This window comes from Camelus bactrianus, chromosome 5, assembly GCF_048773025.1.
Source record: "Camelus bactrianus isolate YW-2024 breed Bactrian camel chromosome 5, ASM4877302v1, whole genome shotgun sequence".
In the NCBI taxonomy this organism is placed as follows: domain Eukaryota; kingdom Metazoa; phylum Chordata; class Mammalia; order Artiodactyla; family Camelidae; genus Camelus; species Camelus bactrianus.
This window is the reverse complement of record NC_133543.1, coordinates 55,664,915-55,689,973: the sequence shown is the minus strand read 5'-3', so window position 1 is coordinate 55,689,973 and position 25,059 is coordinate 55,664,915. Positions and strand designations below refer to the sequence as shown.

The 25,059-nt window shown below is 34.3% G+C and overlaps 1 protein-coding gene across 3 annotated transcripts in view; it reads left to right on the top strand.

Annotated features, from left to right (window-relative positions):
* The window catches only part of ATF2 (activating transcription factor 2), a 70,707-nt gene that overhangs the window by 3,551 nt on the left and 42,097 nt on the right, over window positions 1-25,059 (top strand). For all 3 annotated transcript variants that reach the window (XR_006726926.2, XM_045520937.2, XM_010960716.3), the window contains exons 2-4: window positions 8,097-8,197; window positions 17,138-17,212; window positions 18,663-18,732. Coding sequence is in view for 2 of the 3 variants with exons in the window: in XM_045520937.2 (XP_045376893.1) it covers window positions 17,181-17,212; window positions 18,663-18,732 (102 nt within the window). In the remaining variant the exon portion in view is untranslated. The remainder of the gene's footprint in view (window positions 1-8,096; window positions 8,198-17,137; window positions 17,213-18,662; window positions 18,733-25,059) is intronic.

Genomic DNA, 25,059 nt, shown 5'->3' with positions numbered 1-25,059 from the left:
TTACAGTTTTTACAGAATTATAATATCATAGATACAATTTTTTATTTTACTTTTATAGCATTTGCATTGTCCCATGTTATCTAATCTTTGTAATGTTTAATGATTACATGATAGTTTACCAACTGACTATTAAAATTTTCTCAATTTTAAATGCCCAACAGGAAAATAATTTTCAGTTTCTGCCTATTTTAACATTGACCTAATTATCTCTAAGCATATATCTTTTTTCTTATTTTGAATTGTTTCTGTAGGATACCAACCTCAAATAAGATTACTAGGTCAAAGGATATAAATGTTTCTACAGTTGCCAAATTTTTGCCTCCCCAAAGAGTTAAGCCATCATCAGAATATGAATACACCAACTTTGTCATAGTTTTACCAACTTTGGAATTGTGCTTATTAAAAAGGAGGCTTACTTAGCTAGGAATTATTAATGGGAGTAAGCTGCATTATTTAGAAGTTTTATTTCATTGACTATATCAATTTAGTTATTTGCCTACCAGTGATCTGCTGGGACAGATAGTGTATATTTCATATTTTGTCATTTCACTCTATTTCCTTTGCAGATTACTGAAACTTTTGACATTCTAGTAACAATAATCTTTAAATTTTATGCAGTATTACATAGTTTACACATTGGATTCTTATGCTGGTTTGTTTTAATATAAGAGCTACTTTCTGAACTATACATTTATGAATTATTAAAATTCATAATGACATTATTTCCATATAGGTAACCCTTCAAATAAAGAATGTGTATGTTATAGCTAATGATAAATGCTGGAGAGGGTGTGGAGAAAAGGGAACCCTCCTACACTGTTGGTGGGAATGCAGTTTGGTGCAGCCATTGTGGGAAACAGTATGGAGATTCCTCAAAAGACTAAAAATAGACTTACCATATGACCCAGCAATCCCACTCCTGGGCATATATCCAGGGGGAACTCTAATTCAAAAAGATACCTGCACTCCAATGTTCATAGCAGCACTATTTACAATAACCAAGACATGGAAACAACCTAAATGTCCATCGACAGATGACTGGATAAAGAAGTTACGGTATATTTCTAAAATGGAATACTACTCAGCCATAAAAAATGATAAAATAATGCCATTTGCAGCAACATGGATAGCCCTGGAGAATATCATTCTAAGTGAAGTTATCCAGAAAGAGAAAGAAAAAAAAATATGATATCACTCATGTGGAATCTAAAAAAAAAAGACAAATGAACTTATATATAAAAAAGAAATAGACTCACAGACATAGAATACAGACTTGTGGTTGCCAGGGTGGAGGAGGGTGGGAAGGGATAAACTGGGAGTTCAACATTTGCAGATACTGACTGGTATATATAAAGTAGATAAACGAGTTTATACTGTATAGCACAGGGAAATATATTCAATATCTTGTAGTAGCTCATGGTGAAAAAGAATATGAAAATGAATACATGCATATTCATGTATGACTGAAGAAGTGTGCTGTACACCAGAAATTGATACAACATTGTAAATTGATTATAACTCAATAAAAAAAAATTACATCTCTAAAAAAAGAATATGTATGTTACAGCCAGATTGACTGAGTTTTTGTTTCCTCAGTATCCTCTTCTGGCACACTCTAAGTTTATAATTAATGTTTTAGGGTAGTTATTCGTTAGGTTTCATGAGTCTGCCACTTATTATCTATGTCACCCTGGGCATATAATATAACTTCTGTGTGCCTCAGTTTCCATATCTTTAAAGATAATACTTAACTCATAGCCTTGTGAACATTCAAATAATACAATACTGGAAACAGTGTTAGGAGCTTAATGAGTACTCAATGTATGGTATGGTAATTATTACTGTTAAAGTTCATTCAAAAATAATAACCCAGCACAACTCTGACAGGCACGCATGTGATGTGGCTTCAAGGCAGTACAAAGTTTGGTAACTTTCACAATAATGTTGGGTTTTCCCTAGGAACTTAAAATTTGTGGTGGAACTTACTACCTTAGAATTTTCATAAATCCATGTGAGAGAATATCTTATACTTGTAGTTCCATATACATCCCTTCTTCCCAAGGGTTACTTTTTTCTATATAAAACTGTATAAAACACATATCCATATTTTCAGATGATAAAATTGTGATACTATGATTTCCATACAATCCAAATAATCATTTTCTTCTGCTCTAGGAATCCTGCTATAAACATTTTGGTAAGACCTTTCATTTTTTTCTTGTCTGTAGTGGAAAAGATGATTAAATTAAAATATCACACTTCTAATGTTTGCTCTTTTGAATTATTTACTAATTATGTAATATAAGAACAATATTTCTCATTCACATTGTTATCACTGATATTTTTTATCATTTGTAAGGTAGGTTATAATGATCGTTTAAGTATGGATTTTGGATTGAGGGTTATTTCTGAGGTAATATCTCTTTCATTTACTTGAATTTTGACATACTTTGCAAGGGAGGAGAGGTAAGCTTATCAGTGTTGTCATGGGGATTGTACATAATCTGTACATTATCTTATTTTTGCTCTCTTCATAATGAGAAATTATTATTGATGTACTCCTGAGCAGTGATGGTTAGAAATTATTGTAGTTCTTGGTGAGCTGTAAATTTCTATTTCTGTTTATTCTTTTTACTTTTACAAATACAAGTTTTTAGTCAGGAAAAGAGCAATGATGGATAAGCACATTTTACACATCTTCCTTTGAGCAAAAGTAATGCTATAGATGTTATTTCATATAACAGATATGATTGCCAGACAAGTCTAAAATGATGTTATTAGAAAAAACTTGCATTAACACTGTTCATATTTGTAACCATTAATCTGTAAGTTGTTTGTATTTATCTATTTCTAATGTCATTCTAATTAATTTTAAACTATAAAACAAGAAGTTGCTTACCTTTTATCACCTAGGAATTAGAGGTCTAGGAATAATTGACTCACTTAAAAAATGAAGTTTGACTTAAGAATTGGTCTGCTTGTATTTTTATTAATTGGGCTGATATTACTGTTGGTATCTGTGGGGGATTGGTTCCAGGATTCCCTGCAAATGCCAAAATCCATGGATGCTCAAGTCCCCTAGATAAAGTGGCATAGCACTTGTATATAACCTTCAGTATTCTTTAAATCATCTTTACATTATGTATGATACCTAATACAATGTTAATGCTATGTAAGTAGTTAACAGGCAGGAGGCAGATACAAGATTTGTTTTTTGGAACTTTCTGGAGTTTCTTCCACCCGAATCTTTTTGATCCGAGGTTGGTTGAATCCAGAGGACCAACTTTTATGAATACAATATTGAGAAAAGTCTGTGGTTCTCTTTGTGTGTCCCATCTGCTTTGAGGAATTTCCTCAAAACTTTGGTATGCTCTTGGGAGTTGTGATATGTGTGAAGAACATCTGTTTTGTCTGCTGTGAGTGGAGAACCATTAAAAACTGCTGCTTTTTTCCATTAATGCTGAGCTTATATTTTTCTCACTGCTGAAAGAGTGATTTCCTTACATTGATGAACTAAACATTATATACCGAATAACCTTATGGGATAAGATCAAATTCATGGATTAAAGATTAATGTAGAAATCTTCTGTCTGAAAGATAAGCTATGTAGCTCTCAGTTTCTGGCTTTAAAAATAAAGAAGGTAGTAAGATTAGAATTAATTATTAGGAAAATGTACATTTGAAATCAAAGAGAAATAAAATAAAACTTCTGATAAACTCAATAGACATGTGAGTGCCATGCAGTATACTTAATGTATCTTAACCAATACAGTGTTATTTTCTTTTATTATTTCTGACAGTCCTGAAACTAGTATATTTTTCTTACTGGTGAGGATAGTGGTGAAATCATACCATTTAAATTTGTTCTGATTTAAAAACTCAACGATATTTTAACCTTGAAAGGGGAATGACATCCTACTAGCTTATTAGCTACGTGTTTTCAACTTCATAGGTTTAAGTTTGCTATTATGACCATATTGCTATTCCTAGTGTGAGCTCTAGGATAGTTTCTTGGCATTTTGTGGTACTTGACCAAGATTTGAGAAGGAAATTAGAGCACAGAGAAGGTGCTGTATCTGTAAGGTTCCTTGAGCCACGGGCCTATATTTCTGAATACCTTAGCATTTTTGCTTACTTTATTAATTTTCTATTCCTGCATCACAAATTACCACATACTTTGCATCATAAAACAACCCGAATTTACCTCAGTTTTTGTATGTATATAAAAGAGGTCTAGGGCTCTGAGCCCTCTGCTTAGGATCTTACAAAGCCAAGCCAAAAATCAGTATGTTGGCAGAGCTGCATTCTTTTTTTTCTTTTCTTCTTTTTGAGGAAGAATGCACTTAGTTCATTCAAATTGTTGACCGAAGTTACAGAACTGAGGTCTCTCTTTCCTTGCTATCAGCCAGGGCTGGTCTTTGCTCATAGAAGCTGAAATGCTTTCAGTGCTGCCCCTTCCAGTGATAGCAAGTAAAGTCTTCTCTCATGCTTGCATATTTCTGTGGCTTCTGCTGCCAAAATCTGACAAAGTTCTCTGCTTTTACTGGCTTATGTGATTAGATTGGGCCATCTGGATAACCCAGGATAATCTTCTTGTTTTAGGATCTGTGATCATTTTTACATCTGCAAAGTCCATTTTGCCATGTAACATAACCTATTCATAGGTTCCAGGGATTAAGGTGTCAACATCTTTGGAGGGCCGTTCTGCCAAGTACACGCATATATACTCCTGAAAAGAAATTTGATAAACTATGTACTGTTGCACATTTCTAAGTTGATTCCTAACATTTTCTTCGTAAGTTTAAATAGTTAAAAAGAAGTACAGTTTCTGGCTTTTCAAGATACGGATACCAATCTCTTATAAGTACAGTTGATCCTTGAACAACATGGGTTTGAACTGTGTGGATCCACTTACGTGGATTTTTTTCAGTAGTAAATACAACAGTGCCATCTGCCAATAGTTGAATCTTTGGAAGCAGAACTGTGAAAACAGAGGATCCACAGATATAAAGTGCTGCCTATAAATTATACTCAGGTTTTCTGCTGTGTAGAGGATCCGTGCCCCGACCTCTGCGTTGTTCAAAGATCAACTGTGATCCTTAGTGACTTAGTACTATTACTAGTTTTAAAAACCAAACTTGAATTAATTCATCTTTAACAATTGGGCATTTTTGTTGTTCCTTTTTCTTATTGAACTTACTTAATTTCTACTTCATCATAATTTTATTTGAATCCAGTGTATTTTAATGTTTTAAACTCTTTTAATCACCTTATCCCACTTCTCTGCAACAAATATAAATAGAACTTTTCAGAGTTTCCTGTTGATTTCCTCTTTGCTTTGTTCTCATGGACCTCCCTCTCAGGACAATGCATTTTTGGACAGTAGTCTGAGAATAGAAGAGGCAATCATTAAATCAAAGGGGTTTTTTTGTTCCTGTAATCAGTGTACAATTTATCTTAATTCAGAACATTCCTCAACACAGAGCAAAACACCATTATTAAAGCCAGGCTTTGCTTTAACAGCAATATTTATAAGACAGGGAAAGACACAAGGCTGAGGTTAATGTGCCTTGATTAATGGAAGCTTTAAGACACTCTTATTTTAAATTAGTCCCTTATTTTGTTCCATGGAAGTTTTTTTATAACCTGGGCGGTGCATTGTATTAAGATTTAGTATGGCGAAAAGGTATGGGTTTCTTTTGAAATGTGGAAGAATGAGGACTTAGGGAATCTAGGCAGATTATTTTTAGGAAAGCAAACATAAGGATACTGAAGATACAGTAATTGATTTTCTTAAAACTTATCTCACTCAGGTGTCCCTTGGAAAGTCTTAGTCTACCTTCAGTAATACATACACCTGTCTGAACATTGCTGCCCTGAAAGTCTGTCCCCGACCTGCCTAGCTCCTGTCCTCCCACAAGGCCAGAAGGCAACTTCTCTCTACTACCCAGGGTTGCCCTTGAGTGGACTTTACTGAGTCCATGTCCAAGAGAGAATGTTTGCCCCCTTCAGCAGAGATTCTCACCCTTACCTACTAGTTAGTTATATCCAAATATAAGAAATACGTATACAGTAACTAGGGTAGGGTAGTAATGATAAAAGAGATGTTCCTTACATCTGTGCCCTTCAAGTTACAAACAAAAAACAAAAAGCCCCTCATTTTCAGTGTCTTTCAGTCAGGATGGTTAGCTTAACGTTGCATGCATAAAACGTAAGCTGTATATGCCAAATACAGCTGGCTAGCTTATTGCTTTTTGCTTGAAGAGAAGCCCAGAGGTCTATCTTGCTGTTTTCTAGGGTGTAAGTTCCTGGTCTTTTGTGAGCAACTGCTGAACCAAGAACACAAACACTCCACAGAAAAATCTGGAGCCATACTTAAAAATAAACATTTCCCCAAAAGGAACAGTTTGCAGAAATTTATCTCTGCCTGGAAGATGTAAACTTTAACATTATCCTACAGAGCCATTTGTCCTTTGAATTGCTGCTCCATTTATAGTCCCCAATTTACATTTGTATAGCTGAATATCCTCTTCTGGTCCCTTTTCCTTTAAGGAACAGTCTATATATAAAATAGAATTTTATTGCCAGCTTTGAAATGACAGTCCTTATAGCTTTTGGTATTTGCATCAGAAGTTTTAAACATATTAAGGCTGTTTAAGCCAACTTTATTCAGGGTAAAGTGCAACCCTTCTTTCCAACAGTCTGTGCAATAAGGAAATCTCCAAGTTCATACATGTCCCTCGTGTATGGGAGCTCAGCCCTCAAATAATGGAAGAGGAAAGTCAACTTTCCCTTTAACATCTTGCTTCTGGGATCACTATCTTCCTAATGCAATTGGCAAGTGAGCATTCTGCCAAGTCTTACCCAGTCTTACCTTAGACACACCATTACTTACATAATGGTCCTGTGTAATCATTTCTAAGTTTTGTGAACTGCTTAATGAGTTTATCTTCCCAAACTGCAACTATTTAGGTTGTTTCTTTACTCTTGCATTGTTGTTATGGTCTTCAGATTTTTTCTGTCTTATTCTGTCACCTACAGATTGGCCTTGAATATTTAGAAAAGACCTTATGAATATTGGCCTTGCTCCTTGGCCACTGGCAGGGCTTTCTGCTTTTGAAAGTTCCCTTTAGTAGACTGCTCAGGGCACCTCTACAAGGTACCTAACCATCTTACATTTTGGAATGAGCTGAGTATGATGACAGAAACAATTAGTTGTCCACCAGTATTCATTCTCTTCTTTCTCCTTACTGTAGATGCTCCACTTTTTGGCTGAGCATATGGCGAAATAAAGAATATATTTCCTAGCTTCCTGCTAGCCATGGCCATGTGATTTAAGTTCTAGATTTCTGAAAAGATTCTGAAAAGATTTCTGTAAGATTCTATAAGATAAGTTTCTTTAAAGGAAGTCTATTGCTCATCTCCCCATTCTCCATGCTGTTTGATGTGATGGCTAGACCTTGAGTAGTTATTTTAAACCATGAAGGGGGCGCCACGTGTTTAGGATGGCAAAACAACAAAATGGAAGGAGCCTGGGTTCCTAATGACTGTGGTTCTGTACTGCCTGTGTTCATGTGAGAGAAACAAGCTTCAGAATCATTTAAGCCGTTGTTATTTTGAGTTTTCTGTCACACCCAGCTGAATCTAATCCTAACTGATACAGAAATTAAAAAATCAAGTAGTTTCCAGACAAGAAGCACATAAAGTCTTATGTGAAAAGCACTGACACAAGAAAAACTATTAATCTCCACTCAGATCCAGCACTACCATTCCACTGATCAGCTATGACCACCTCTCTTCCATTATATTAAAAAGTATTATTTTTCTTTTCACCAAGATTCCCATGCCATACTTTAATCCCTGGAACTGCTACACCTCTGATAGGTATCCTGTGGGAGGCCACAGGATAAACACTTTCATGGAGCACTGAAGATTTTGGAGGGAACCTTAATTTTTATATTAAAAAATAATGAAATGGAAGGCAAAACTCGTGAGCATTTTAAAGTATAAAATAAACATTTGAAAATTTTATTGTGGAATTCTTTAGATCTTGCAGAGTAATGAGTTTGCTCTTTTCTGCCTCTCCTTTGCCCTAGGAATACTTAGATGGAAACTTGAGAAGCACTGCTTACTTGATTAGAGCTGAGGGATTCCTGGCAGCAGAGTAAATAAAGCTCATGGCCCACCAGCTAGAAAGGTAAGAGATTTTAAGCTTTTAGTGCAAAAGTGTTCCTTTATTTTGTCATTATCTCTCAAATATTAAAGAATTCGAGAATTTTCCAGACATTAGTCCTCAGAATGCTAGTGTCCTACCATATTAATAGTATTTAGTGAAAAAGAAAAAAAAAAAAACTTCTGAGGCACAGCAAATTTGGAAATGTCCTTTTGGAGCTACAGTTCATATCAGCATATAAAAAGCGCAGAGAAGACTTACATAAAAATGCGGAATTTTGTATAAACCAGAGGCTCCTAGACTTATCTGACTGTAGAACCTTCTATAGCAAAGGGTCACAATATGAAAATCTCAACTCTCCTAGGATTTTATAAGGACAGTAACAGGAGGTAATCCTTGATATTTTCTGTATTTCAAAAATACTTTGGACAAAAAGTATTACCTACTCTGCGACTGTACAAGCTAACTAAAATGTCAAATTTATTTGCTTTTGGATTGAGTTAGGAAAACTAAGTTTAGTGTTATGATTATTTCATGCTGAGTGGAAACATTAATAGAAAGTTATATAGTACTTCGAACATTCCTTTATTGAACATCTACTGTATGCCAGTCACAGTGTGCTAATGTTAAAGATATTAAGTATAATGGTTTCTCTTCTCAAGCCCTTTACAGTTTGCAGATGTAGCTTGTAAAAATGGGAGGCAAATATTGATTTAATAAATGTGATGTGGCATACAAAAGCTTTCAAAATGTGATAGTTTAGTGATAGACTTTGTCAGATGTATCAAGATACAAAAGCAAATTGGCCTGTTCTGTTGTACCTGAATCTGGAGATTCAGATCGAAAATAAAACTGTGTAAATGTACAGTTACTCTGATTTTGACAAAAACTTGGGAAATCATCTAAATGTACATATATTTGAAAAAGTAAAAATGCTTAAACAGGTATAAGGAGGAAAGGGTGGCAATGCTCAATAATTTTGTTACACACTGATACGTACATAAAATACTTTTGATCTACTTAATCAGCTTAAATTTTCAAGTCCACTGATTTTGTTAGAAGTATTTTCCATAAAATGTAAATTCTGTGAGACCAGGATTGTGTCTGCATCGTTGTATCCTGGAATCTAGTATAATTCCTACCCTTTTGCATGTGGTCGATAAATATTTATTGACTGAGTGACTAAGTAAATGAGACATCTGAATTTTAGGGTAGAGGGATAGTGGATGGAGGGAGATCAGAGGTAAGTGGTATTAACTAACAAAGGAACAAATGAGTGGGAGGTAAGAGCACTTTAGGCTGAGAGAGGAAGCTGCCTAAAAGCCTGCATAACTGTTGCCAAGAAATCAAGGTAGCATAAGACTGAGGTGGGAGGCAGAGGTCAGTGCATGCAAGGTTCTGCAGACAATGTTAAGAATTAGAGGCTTTATCTTAAGAGCATTTATTCCATAACTTGTCCTTTCCTCTCATTTTGTCTGGCACTGCTTGAGTATAGCTCTTTCCTAGCAGTAACTTGTTCTGGTTTTCTTATGCGTAGTGAGTGTTACTCTCACTAATCCATCCTCCGCATTTCTATTAGTCATCTTGCAAAAATGCCCCTTTGATTAACTAATTCACCTATTTAAAATTTTTCCATTTTTTACAGCAGGTTAAGCAAACTTTTTCTTTAAAAAGCCAGATAGTAAGCTTTTAGGCTTTATGGGCGTCACATATAGTCTCTGTTGCTGCTTCTCCCCTCCCCCCACTAATACCCCACGACCATTTAAAAAATTGAAAAACTTTCTTAGCTCAATGTTTTGGTGCAGGACACAACATTATAAACTGACTATACTTCAATAAAAATATATATACATTCAAAAAAGTTTTTTGGTGCAGGGCCAGTTTATAACCTTGGGGTAGGGATGAGATGGGGTGACGTTGAACTCCAAATGCCTTGCTGGGATATTAAAGGCCCTTTAAGATTTGCCTCCCTTCTCTTCCCTTCAACCATATATCCCATGCTTTAGCTGTCAGAAATTCTTGGAGATCCTTCAGTATACTCTACTTTATTGTGCTTCTGCATGCTGTCTCTTCTGCCCAAAACATCATCCCTTCTTTCTTTGAGAAGACTTAAGCCCAGGCACTACTTTCTTCAGTACCTTCCCAGACCCTCTCTCCAGGGTTGACTAGGTACTTGTCTTAGTTAGAGGGTGGAAAATCAGATAAATTCAACTTTAAAATAAAAAAAAAAAAGGAGCTCATACTCAGTATACAGAAGATTCTTGCATGACCCAATACAGAAAGCATAGTCAGACATCACAAACTAATTTCCTTCTTCTTGGGTACGTAGTATCTTGTCTCTTTTTCTGTGCCTACTCCATTCTGGCTTTCATTAATTTCTTATCAGTATGAATGTGACAGAAAATGTCCACCAGTCCTGAGTATGATTTTGAATGTCTACTGTATACCTCTGTTTGGCTGATTTCTTTTTTCTTTTTACAAATTTTCTGAAGAGGTAGTCTGATTGTCTTAACTTGTTCAGGTGTCTCCCCTGGTTCACCTGAAACAGGTATGTCAGGGCCACAGAAATATAGGATTGCCCTTTGCTGGCAATCAGTTCTAAGAGGGTATTATGGGTGCTGAGGAGAGATGACCAGCTCCAGTATACTCTTTATTCTTCTATGTTCCCATAATGCCTGTGTATATCTTTATTAGTATATGTATATCACCTAATTAGTATTACTATTCCCACTTGTTTGTCTTCCTTATTACTAATCTGATTTTGAGGTCAGGGACCATAGCTCTTATTCTTAATATAGTATATGATACCATATAGACAGTCAAATATTTTCCAAATAAATTTCATAAGTTATTTGTATTAGAAATGTTTGGAAATGCTGTATGTTGTATGTAGCGTTTAGTATTATCCATATTTTAAAAATCTGCTTTGAAACTGGAGTATGTGCTTTAAAGGTAAGAGGTTACAGCATTTGTAGTCTATAACCAACTAACTAGAGGATGAGTCAAATTCATTTTAGAATCTAGCAATTTCTGAAATTAGTCACCAGAAATTGACTCATTCCCTCCCGCATCCCCATTTACAAAGATTCATTTGCTCATACTGTTTTCTATGAAGTGAATTGCTTTCTCTCTTGTTTTTGCTAGAGATGTTCTAAGAAAAGCAAATGTTTTAATCAACTGAATCATTTGAATGACAGAATTCAGAATGTCATGGGTATTGATACTGCAACCTAAAGGATTATCTATCTTGCTTAACAGATTTAACCCACATTTCATATTTTAAAGAAGAAAGTTGCTTAATAGGACAAATGATTGTCTAACATCACCGCTCGAGTCTTTATTCAGAAACAGACATTGTTCTACTACAGATGATTGTTTGCTCTTACCCTTGCAGTACAGAACATAGTTTCTCTGTTCTTTGACATCTCATAACATTTAAGTTATAAACCAGCAACAGGCAGAAAATTGTTAGAGAATTTGAATATTTTAGTATTTTTCTCATTACTATTGCTAAAAACATGATGCTAATTACTTAATGGTTATATAAGGAATTATTATAGTGCATGTTATTTATATATAACTTAAACTCCCTCTGTAAGTTTTTCCTTTTTTAATTTTTTTGCTTCAGAACCTTATAGGAGTAAGTTGCATGATGTCCCCTTCCCCTGAATACTTTATTTTCTACAATAAGACATTCTCCTCCAAAACCACAATACAACCTTGAAAAATCAAGAAATTAACTTTGAAATAGTGCTACCATCTAATCTGCAGATCACATTCAAGTTTTGCCAGTTACTCCAATAATGTCTGTCCTTTATAGTAAAAGGATTCAGTCTAGAATCTCATGTTGCAGTTAGCTGTCATGTCTCATTGGTCTTTTTCAGTCTGAAATAGTTCCTCAGTCTTTCCTTGGCCTTGATGACTTGGACACTTTTGAAGATTATGGGCCAGTTAGTTTGAGGAATTTACCTCAATTTGGGGTTGTATAATATTTCTTCGTGATTAGATTCAGGTTATGTATCTTTGGCACGACTATCATGGAGGTGATGCTGTGTCCTCCTCATTGCAAACCGTCCAGTGGCACATGATACTGATTTCCCTTATTTTTAGTGTTGTTAACTTGGACCACTTGAGTAAAGTGATATTTGCCAGACTTTTGTACTGTATATTACTCTTGTCTTTAGTAATTAAAATGTATTTTATAAGGAGATACTTTGAGAGGATGTAAATAACCTGTGTTATTAAACTTCCAGTTTATTCTTCTATATCAGTAGGTATCTCATATCAGGTTAATGAAATCCTGTTTTATTCATGATATGATGATCTATTACTATCATTTATTTTGATCCTCAAATTGTCCACTTTCTGGCCAAATCCGTAAGTTCCTCTTTACTTTCTTGCACAAGATACTCAAGGCCCATCATGCAGTTTTCCTGCTTCAGCCCTGTAATCAGCCAATTCTTCAAGGATCCCAGGTTCCTTTTGGTGGAGAATAGTATTTAGACATCAGATCTGGATGCTCAGTGGGCTTATTTCTATTGGGATATCAGGTGTTCCCAGGCTCTCCCAGTAGACACAGCTCAGGAAGTTTGTGAATTATTTTGCATGTATATACACACATTATCATCTGTATTTCTATATCTGTATATTTATATTGAAAGTTGTGAGTTCACACCAACATCTCCAAATCTCATCTAATTCACTCTGTGTAATTACCATCACCTATAGTGTGAATTTACCTTCATCCACTATATCCTTGATAAATTTACTTGTTCAATCAATACCTGTGTGTATATGTAGTGAATTGCCTGTAGCCACCAGACTTTCTCCTCATCAAGTAGACATCCTCCTGCTTGGGCCTCGATATCCTTTCCTGGACTGGTGCCATCCCTATTCTTTACGTCATGTGGATACCTCCTTACCCTTCTTGGGCATTGTCATCCCACATCAGCCTACTTCCCCCTTCCGTGCACAGACTGACCTTTCCTTACCCAACTTAGATTCCACTCCAGACCAACTCCCCCCACCAATGGACACCTCATCCTGCCCAAGCTCCTGCACTTTGCACTTAGACAGGCTGCCCCCCAGTAGCCTGTCTAAGCTGCTTTCCATGAAGATACCCTTATATATGATTTTCCTTGGAGTCTTGGCTTTTATATTAATTTTAAGTTATATTAATTTCTCTCATTTCCTTCTATTCTTCTTTTCTTAGAGGGTTTTTCTTTACTATTTTCTTATGAGCATTTTGTATTATGTGATTTTGTCTGATAATGGGTCTGTCAGATAACCTTACAAGTGCCAAAAGAGTCTTTCTGTACTATTTTTTAAAAGATGGTTTACATAAAATTGCTATTTAGTTTGTAGATAAAGAATTGCAAGGCATAACAGTTGATACGTGTAGTATAACAAAGCATACCAGCTGGCAGGCACAATGTAAGAGTAGAAATTTCTTGTATTGTTTTTTACCTGGAAAAAGTCATTTTAACCTTTAGGACCTCATTTGTAGTATGTGTAGTTAGGGCTAGATCAGGAATACAATGAGGTACATGATCAGAAATCTATGTTTTAAGAAAGAGTCTATGATCTATATTCAAGAGAGAGAATTTTGGACTAACTTTTTTTTTAGGAATGGGAAAAGGAGGTGTAAAGTTGATGTTTAAGGGTATACATTTGAAATGAGTAATAAATAAGCCATGATCTAATATAGACAGTATAATAAATATAGACAACAGTATTGTACTATAATTATGTAATATAATAAATATAATACAATGATAATTATATTACAATGTATAAATATATTAAGGTAACATTGTATACCTTGAATTTTCACAATGTTGTATGTCAAATATATTCAATTTTTAAAAAAAGAATGGGCAAAGGAAACATTTTACAGATAACCGCAAAGAACCATTATATATGTGAAAAGGTTCAACTTCATCTGTGTGTCAAGATATGTAACTTAAAACTTTTTTTCACTAATTTGTTAACTTAAATGTTAAAAAAATAATATCCACTGTTGGTGTGGGTATTGAGAAATGAGGTCTTTCTGCACACTACTGGTAAAGTAGAAGTCAGTGCTATATATTTGAGGACAGTTTAGCAATATAAATCAAAACCTTTAAAAATATGCCTTCACTTTAAAATAGCAGTTTCACTTCTAGAAATTAATCCTGTGGAAATAATTACAGATATTACACAAAGATTTGTCCTCAAGGATATTCATTGATGATAAAAATCCACTAATAGAGAATTAGTTATAAATATGTCATATCTGTATGATGAAATACTATATAGCCATTAAAATGACATCTAATATGTATTGATGTTACTATTTAATGATGTGGCAGAATTTAGATAATTATCTTTTAAAGGAAGTTGTAATACTGTTTTTACAATTAAAATTTTTTTATGTATATTTACACATTAATAAGACAGTATGTACTCTGGAATGTTAAACAGTAGTTATCTCTGAATGGTGGTATTTTGGGTGACTTCTTATTTTGTTGTTCTGTATTTTTCTGGGAGCAAATTTAAAAATTCCCTAAAACATCTTAGTTCAGTAAGTGCAATTTAGTTCATATTATCCAGAAATAACAATGACCTCCTTCTGAATCCCAATTAAAACTTGAGCTTTAAAGTTTCTTCAGAATTATGTAATATTGATCATTTATGTGGGATACCTAGTAGTGGACATTACTGTGGCTATGTTGTAACAAACAAAATTTAAAGTATATCTTTAAGCAAGTTTGGAGTTCTAAAATAAAATGCCTTATAGCAATGACATAGAGAAAATGTGAGGAACATATACATACACATGTTTAAATGTGGAACTGCCTTAAAAACTGGAAAGAAGAGGTCTGAATTGGATGTTTGATTAGCTAGTATAAGCTCCTTCACTATCCTGGAAGAGCAGATACCTACCTTAATTTACCACTACATCCCTAGCATGTAGCATAGTGCCAGGCACCAAGTAGACACTCAAATATTTGTTGGTTGAAAGAAGAAAAGGGGGAACTTTGGCACTAAATCATGAGGGCAGGGAAGATAAAGGAATTTTAGACGAAGAGTTAAGAGAGAGGTTAGAGAAACCAGAGAAACTGACTTCCTTTAAATCTTGCCTTGAATCTTCCTTTGTACTCTTCATGACAGTGATTTTTCTACCAGTATAGGTGTGGATGCTTGCCACAGAGTGGTGTGGTATCGTAACTGTTCTCTTTCTGCAGTCATTGACTTCCCTGACAATTTATAGGTGAGCTAAACCTCCTTTCCATGCTGTCCCAGGAGTATACTTCCATCCTTGCTATAAAATGGAGATAAGCCTGGATTTAGAAGCTTGAGATTCAGTTAGATTAACAAAGAGAGGGCATTTAAGCCTCCCAGAGGAATTACCATCATTTATGTCTCAAGGTGCTTTGACTGTTACATTTATAACTACCCCAGCTAGGTATTAGGAAATAGTATAAGGAATAGGAATTTTTATTGGTCGGCTAGGAAATAGGCTGCTGTGTGGATGAGGAAGTTCTTTTATAGAAGATGGGACAGCAGTAGTCATGACCATGGGTCATGTCCCTCAGAAAGCTTTTCTAGAACTATTGGATTGGTCACTGCACTACCTATATACTTTTAATATTTTACCTCTTATTCTTACCAAACGAAATGAAATTACATTTCTGTATTCTTTCTTCTGCTAGACTGAAAGTTTCTCAAGCGCAGAGACTGTTTTTTCATGTTTGTGTCTTAGCATAAGTTTGATGTTTAAAAGTTTCTTGAACTTTGAGTTTAAATATTGCTTTGATTTTTTCAAAGCAATATGAACTGCATTTTCTTATTAGTTTTAGATGAATTTTTTCAGTTAGATAAAGAAAACTAAACTTATCTGACTTGTTAATATTATACAGCTATTTATTCATTCCTTAATGAGTAAATGCTACTAATAAGCTAGGCACTGTTTTAGATAGTTAACCCAGAGATAAATTCCTTGCCCTCACTGAGCTCACATTCTACTGGTAATGACTGAAGCATCACTTTTACAGGTTTCCTTTGGATTATTCTAGTGTGTGTGGTTCCCCCCCCCCCCTTCATAGGCAGCATGGTAAAGGTGGATGTGAATGACAAGATAGAACCTTACCCAATACAAGTTTTGCCTGAGGCCAGGGAAAAAACTTTGTTCTTCCTATCTCCTGTACCAGATCATCCTTGATTCCAAGACTCAGAACTATAGCTATTTACACATTTCTCTAAAGGACATACCCAGTTTTCCTGAGCAAGACATTCTTGACACCACATTTATAAGCAAAATTATGTAAAATGAAAGTTTTCTTTATGTACCATTATTTGGATAAGAATATAGTTAACTCTGTTCACCCCAGTAGCTGGCATTTCAGTGAGTGTAAAATGGAGTATTAGCAGAGTTTAAAAATGGGCCACTGACCTTGGTAGTTTCAGTATGTTGCACTTGTCCATAAGCTAATATCAAATAAGTAAATTATTAAGTTAGGGAATAGGGAGCTCCTTAAATAGATCAACTACATTATGGGACAAATTTTGATGAATTAGGCTGAGAACCAGACCACCATTGACTACATTTTAAAAAATTAATAGCTTTCTGGATAGATATTTTGAAATACTAGGTCTCATCTTTTTTTAATCAGACTTCAAAAGTCAGGATTTTCACTGTTTTAATGACTGCCCTTCGACCACAGTCCTAAAGGCTGAGTTAAATATTTCTCTTTTACTCTCTTTGTGGTAGAGTTGGATATATTAATACCTATGTTTAAGGCATTTATATGGGTGTTCATATTTCAGGAACAGTGCTCTGTTATAAAGACTCTTAATAGTGAATGGATTTTTGATCACAATAGTGTTACAGAGAGTGTAATTATTTGAGTGTTTTTATTTTCTACTGTGTTTCAAGAAATGTTTCAAAACTTTTTAATAGTATGAAACCACTTCGTTTTTCAGTATCCTTGCCATGAAAAAGAGGACGTGATAAGTTATTCAACTTATGAAATTCAAGTTACATGTGAATTCTGCCAGGTGTGTATGCAATATTTGGTATTTTCTACCATTTTTCATATTTTAGATTATAAAATTTTTCATAGGTTGTTTCTGGATAAATATTTCAAGTGTTTTTTTCATAAATAAGAAAACACTTACCTAGTATATAGTTTAACTATTATTCCTATCATGTTTTTAAATTATCAAATAGAGCATCAAAATACACTTACCTGTGACAAATATAAACATATTTTAGGGTTTTGATTTCTTCTAAAATGAATTTCAAATAATACTAGTCCCATGAGATGTTCTGTGAAGAGGGTTCAAATAGCAAATGGATGTGGCAAAAATCCCGTATTCTTGGTGCTGCCCTGGTCATTTCCCTTGAACATATTAAGTGTCTGAAAAGTCCTACCAATAAAAAAGTATTCCAGCATTTCCCAAACGACCATAATAGCAGTTGTCATCCTTGATGAAAAAGCTTTGGGAAATATATTTCTGAAGGGTTAACAAGCTAGTGTTGAAAAGGAACAATGTTACAGAATTTTTAGTTGAGTCAAATATTGTTATTATATGTAATTTCTAGAAAGAAAGCAAAGACAAAATAAAACCATACAAGTTTATGAGAGGAATAATTAGAAACTTTTAAGTCTAAATCAAAAAGTAGGAAAATAATCATGACTTGGAAATTAGTTTTTGTAGTTGTTTGCTTCAAATCAGGATCCAAAAAAGTCCCCATATTGCATTTGATTTAGTGTGTTTATTAGACAGACCTCTTTTAATCCAAAACAGTTTTCCCCCCAACCTTCTCTTTTCTTTTATTCCCCATGACATTTATTTCTTGAAAAGACCAGGTCTTTCGTCCTATAGAATTTGGCTAATTGCATCTTGATTGTGTTGACTTGTTTTGCTGTGCCCTGTATTTCTAGTATTTGGATCTAGAGGGGCTTAATTAGGTTCAGGCTTGACACCCCCACCTCCCAGAATACTTAATGTGCTTTCTATTGCATCATATTGGGGACACATAATGTTTATTTGTCACACTTTTAATGTTAATTTAAGACTCACCTTTGAGTTTAGATGCTGTCAACCTGACCCAACCATTATAAAGTTCCCGTCACCTTTACTTCTGATAGTTTTATCAGACATTGATGATAGTTGCCCAGATCCATTATTTCATTGGGGGTTAAAGTGGTAATCTTCTAATTATTTCATTCTTTCTGCACTTAGGCTATTAAACAGGAAAGATTTAGCTTGATAGATCAGAGTTCTTAATTTTTTTTTCTATAGTGTAAAATCTGCCTGTTATGTGTCTTTATTCATAATAAGATGGAAGATGGAGTGAAAAATGTCAGTAAAAGTGTTTTATTTCACAATCAGAAAAGGTAATAAGCTTGGTGAAAATCAAATAATACTACTTTTTAAATTATTTTTTATTTAAAAATCTGTCCTATAAAACATTTAGCTATCTCTTAATGTTTTATTATAGGCAATACAAGGACCTGTGGAATATGAGTGATGACAAACCCTTTCTATGTACTGCCCCTGGATGTGGCCAGGTAATATATAAATTATTTGTATATTCACATTTATTAAAACACTGATGACACTGTATGTTGTCATTAAAGGAATTCTTTTATAATATTTTTTAGAATTTTGGAGTTAGAATGAAAATAACCCAGAAAAACTTGGGGAAGAAATTCATTTTCCTCAATAGCATATCTGAATTTTAAAGAGTACTATCTAGTATGGGAAAAAAAGAATTAAGTCTTGTAATGGAAAGGTGGAAAACCTGGACAAAATCCAGGGTTTAAAGTTTTTTCGTTTGACCATTATTGGTTGAAAATCATTGTAAACTGCCTAATTGGAAATCAAATATACATTATCTTGTATGAAAATTATTTTACTTGCTGAACTCTTAATGAAATTAACTAATATTTACCCCTAGACTATCACTAATGTATTAATATTCTTAAGTCTAACATCTTTAATACAGAATGTGTGAAAGCATTAAATTATTAATCTATTACTGTTGTAATAATTAATCTTAAAATAACTATAGATACTAAGGAATGAAAGAATAAATTTAATGTCTACTGAAATTACAGAGTAAAATATACAAACTATAAATCATAAATAAGCATTAAAGTATTTCTTTGGTTCTTAATGTTTTCTTTAGTTATTTAAGTTGAGGTATAATTTATATACAATAAACTGCCCATACTTAAAGTGTACAATTTGATACATTTTAACATATGTATATACCCATAAAACCATCACCACAATTCAGATAGTGAACATATTCATTATCCTCCAAAATTTCCTCCTGTTAATTTGTTATCCCTCCCTTCTATCATTCCCATCCCTGTCAATCACTGATCTGCTTTCTGTCACTATAGATTGGTTTGTATTTTCTAGAAATCTATCTAAGTAGAATCATACAGTATGTACTTTTGACTGGCTTCTTTCCTTCCACATAATTAATTTATAATTTCTCCATGTTATGTGATCAGTAGTTAATTCCTTTCAACTGAGGAATAATATTTCCTTATTTCACAGTTAGTTTATTTAGTCATTTGTTTATGGACATTTGGCTTATTTCCAGTTTTCAGTTGTTATAGATAAAACTGTTATGAATATTTATGTACAAGTCTTTGTATGAATACATGCTCTCTTTCATCTTGGGTAAGTACTTTAGGAAGTGTAGTGGTGGGATCATATGTTTTATATAATTACTTTATAAGAAATTGCCAAACTGCTTTCCAAAACAGATGTAATACTTTGCATTCCCACCCACAGTCTATGAGAGGTCTTGTGTCATATCCTTGCCAACATTTGGGGTCAGTCTTTAATTTTAGCCATTTTTATTATGTGTATACTGACATATTGTGTATTAATTTGCATTTCTTTGGTGTCTAATGAAAAGATAAGCACTTTTTCATGTGCTTATTGTCCATTTGTTTATTTTTTGCAAAATATCTTTTCAAATCTTCTACTTGTTTTTAAAAATTGGATTATCTGTCTTTTAATGGATTGAGTTGTATGAGTTCTTTAAATACTCATAATGGATACCAGTCCATTATGAAATATTTCTCCAGGTCTGTGGTTTTCAATTTGATTTTCATAATAATATTGTTTTATGAACAGATGTTTGTAATTTTAATGAAGTCTAATGTAATAATTTTTTCTCTTCTGTGGTTGTTGCTGTCTGTGACTTATCTAAGAAACCTTTTCCCACCCTTAAGTCACAAAGATATTCTACTTTGCTTACCTCTGCAAGCTTGGTTTTGCATTTAGGTCTGTTTTTCATCTTGAATTAATTTTTGTGTATTGTGTAAGGTAGGAGTTGAAGCTCACTTTTTTCCATATGGTTTCCCAGATATTTCAGCATCATTTGTTGAAAAGATTTTTCTTTCTCTGTTAAATTGCTTCAGCCCCTTTATTGAAAATCAGATCTCTGTAATACAGCTAATATAGTGTAATTCTAGAGCCAGCCTTTGGACTATGACCAGTTTTGCTTTGTTGTTCTAGGAATCATTCTTGGAAACTCAGTTTCAAACAAGTTCCCAATTCCTTGTCCTATTCTTTTCTGCTTAAAATAGTTGGAATTGTTATCTTGTGATTAACTCTTTAGTAATATACATGCCATTTTTAATAAAAAGCATTACATTTAAATTTACATAGGAGAGATTCCAAATGAATGCTAACGCCAGCAAAAGGTCAGGGAGAAAGAGAACCCAAGAAGTCAAATTAGTACCATCCATCTTTTCCCCAGTTTTTGGTGCCTCTACCCCAAAGTTATCCTTTCCGTGTCTTGCCTACACCCCCAATTCCCAAGCTCAGGCTGTTTTTCTCTCTATCTGGGAGATAGAACCAGTGAAAAAAAATGAGTCAATAAAATTAGGGGAAATAAGATAAATGGAAATGAGATAACCTTTAGGTCAAGAAAATATTTTAAAATTGCTGAGAAAAATTACACAATTTGTTTAAGCACATACAGTTTGTATGTAGACAGTGTTAATGCTTCTGTACTTGATGAGGTGAGGCAAATGGAACATTTCACAACACACCCCAGGGGAAAGCAAGAGTTTTCACCTCAACACCAGATACAGAAAGTCTGGGAACGTTTTAATATTCATTGTTTTAAATTCTCACAGCAGATTGCCTCACATATGGTATATGCCCAGTCTGTGCTTCGTAATACAAATGGCCAAGAGACAGAGAGGTAGGCTACCTCTCAGCCTGTCAAGAAGAGGAAGGAGACCCTTTGTAGGGCTAAGGTCTTCTGCAGAGATAACAAGGGTGTTCAAGTACTTTATCAGGCCCAAAAGTCATCCATTGTTTTTCCTCATAATATATATCAGCAACCTTTCCATCTAACTTTCCTGTCTATAAATCAATCTGTCTATCATTGTTTTGACATTTTCTACCACAAGAATGTTTATACTTTTGGGAAGGCAGCAACCGTTTTACTTCAGTGATATTAAAAATACTCCTTCTGCACTCTTATTCATTGCTGGTAAGAATGCAAGATGGCACACCCTCTAGAGAGAGTTAGGCAGTATCTTGCAAAATTATACATGCATTTACCCTTTGACCCCGCAGTCCCACTTCTGGGAGTCTGTCCCAAAGATGCATAGTCAAAACTATGAAAAGACATGCCCAGGATTATTAGATATATGTTCAGTATATTTTATTATCTGGCAGTCTCTGGGCAGCAGTATCCCAGGGGAATAAAAGCAGAAACTCTCAAGCTCCTTGAAGCGTCAATTTGGAAGTGACAGGGCATCACTTCTCTGGCATTCTGTTGAACAATGGAAATCACCAGACCAGCCCAGACCCAAGGGATCATGAAATAGGTACCCTCCTCTGGATGGGAGAACCAGCCTTATCACATTGCAAGGGAAGGAGTTGCATATGATAAGGAAGGAATTTATGGTCATATTTTGCAATCTATCACAGACAAATACTGAAATTTTTACAGGTAAAATAATACCTGGGGTTGGCCTCAAAAAAAAAAAAATTAGGTGAGTTACAAGTAGAGATGAAATGAGATGGATCCTAGGTTGATAATGGCTAAAGCTGGGTGAAGTGTGCAAGGGGATTTATTACATTACTTTTTAAAAATTTCTTTAAATTCAACAGAATGAAAAGAAACCTATTGTTGAATATAAGAACGTATGTGTGTATGGGTATCATAAGAGAGATTGCTTGAAAAACCTAATTTTCTAAAAAATATGAAAAACAAAAAGTTAGAATTGTTTTCTAGATTCCCTATTATAAAAGGAGTTAACATTCATTCTTCATCCTATTTCTCCTTTCTCCTCCCATGATGTCTGATTATTATTTTTACATTGTCAAGATTTGTAATACATTTTGTCTAATAACCTAAAATCCTCATATTTGTTTAGTTTTACTTCTATATTTAAATAGTATAGATAGGAAGGGTGAGAACTAAGTTATAAGGCACTTCAGTGTTTAGACGGCAGGGAGAGGGGGAGGATGTAGCATAGGAGGCTGAGAAGCAGCAGACAATGAAGAAAATTGTGTTCTTGAAGTCACATAGAAAAAGTATTTCAAAGTGTGGGGGACAATGATAGGATAAGGTGAGAATTCAGTATTTATTATTGGATTTAGAAATATGGGAATTATTAGACAACTTGCTAAGAGCAGCACAGTGACAGCAGTGGGATTGGAGTAAACATGGAGAACCTGAAGTGGAGACATTACAAGATACCTCTTGCTTGGAATTCAGCTTAAAGGGAACAGTAAAATATTGCTGGAGGAGGACTGAAGATGGAGCTTGTTTGTTTTGAATTTTAAGGTGGGAATGTCAAAACATATTTGACACTGCAGAGAGAGAGAGGGACTGTTGCAGGAATGGGGTCCTTAAGAGAGGATGGGATCCAGTGTTCAGGTGAAGGGACTGGCCTTAGGTGGGACCATGGACCATTTATCCATAGTAACTGAGAATAAAAAGGAGGGATGGAGATGTGGAAGGTTTGAATAGAGAAAAGAAAGCATATCAAAACTTAGACATACAAATATTTTCTTCAATATAGTTACCATAAAAAACTACATTTCTGTGTATTCCATTGCACAAAAGAAATTACCTTTAGAGGCTATGGCACACTTTTAGAGAGGCTTAGTGGTGGTAAATTTTTAGCCCCTTGGCTAAAAGACTCAACCTTAACAGTAGATTGAGCAGTTTGTTTTTTCTATAATAGCCCAGAAATAGGAGTCTCAGGGCTGGCTGGTTCTGTAATCCTCAACATGCAGCTTCCACTTTTAGGTCCAACATGGCTGTTCCAGCTCCTGACATCAAGTCTACATTCCAACAGAAAGGGAGGGAGAAGGGGAAGCAGGGCAGAGCACGTGTAGTGAAAGTAATGCGAATAATTTTCACTCATGTTTTGGATCAGAACTCAATCATATGGCCACCTAACTGCAAAGGAAGCTAGAAAACTGTTCTGGGCAGACAAGTGCTCACCCAAAATTCACAAGTTCTTTCACTGAAGGAAAAAGAGTTAATAGATATCTAGGGACAGCTAGCAGTCCCTGTCATAGTTTTCAGAGATGATTTTTAATTTGAAACCTGAGTCTAGTTAAGCTGAGTAATACTTTTAAAGTTTAAAACAAAGTTACTGAAGTCTAGAGTTTAGTTAATAGTAATGTATCAATGTTGGTTTCTTAGTTTTGATAAATGTACCACAGTAAGGTCAGATGAGAATGCTAGAGAAACAAACTGAGTAAGGAATGTGTAGGAACTCTGTACTATCATTGCAACTTTTCTGTAAATTTAAAGGTTTTCCAAAATAAAAAGTATTCAAAACAATAACAACAAAAAACTCTACCTCAGAAACACACACACAAAATTTGCCTATGAACCACAGACTAGAGCTTTCAAATATTTATCAAGTGTGTATATACCATGTCTATTATTTATTTGTACTCCAACTTGTTTCAAAAAGGATTTGAGGAATTAAAGGTTCATATTATAGTTGTCCTAGTAATAAAAAAAGAATTGCAATGATAATAACCTTTTTAATTAAGCCAGTCACTGTGCTAAGAAGCTTATGTGGGTTATATCATTTAATTCTGTAACAACCCTATGAAATGGGTGCTCCTGGCCTCATTTTGCAAGTGAGCAGTCAATCTTAAATATATTACAGTCACAGAACCTGCAGATACTGGAGATAAGATTGAACCTAAGCCTACACCTGTGTTACATTTATAGTGAAACATCTCTAAACAGAATGTTCAAACTTCAAGGTGTATTTGAATACAGGTCTTTTTATATGTGTTTTTTTTCAACTAACAAAAAGTTTTTATTTCCTCTTAATTAAAAAAGTATCATAGAAAATGTTGACAAAAGGGCAAAATAAAAATCCGGAGAGGACTTCTGTTAACATTTGGTGCATTTCCTAAATCTTTCCCCTCTTTGATTTTTCAAACAAAATTGGGATCAAACTGCACATATAGTTTTGTATTCTATTTGTATGCGGATGGCATTGTGTGTATCATGAGCATTTTGTGTGTTAATTGAAAACATGGATTTGAGTTCCTGTGTAGTATTCTGTTGCCAGAATATGTTCCATAATCTACCCTTTCCTCTTTCAAGGACTAAAAATTAAGTATAGCAGCCTAAAAAAACCACAACACTGTGATGACTATCTTCTGTGTAACCCTTTATATGCACCTCTAATTCCTCAAAATACATTTTTAGAAATTGAATTACTGGGTTAAAATGTATATACATTTTTATGGTTCTTCAAACATTTTGCCATATTGTTTTTAAAAGCTAAAATATTTTTTAATTTTTACTAATAATTTATCTAAGCACTGGTTTCATCATGAACACTCCAATCCTAAATATTATTAACTAT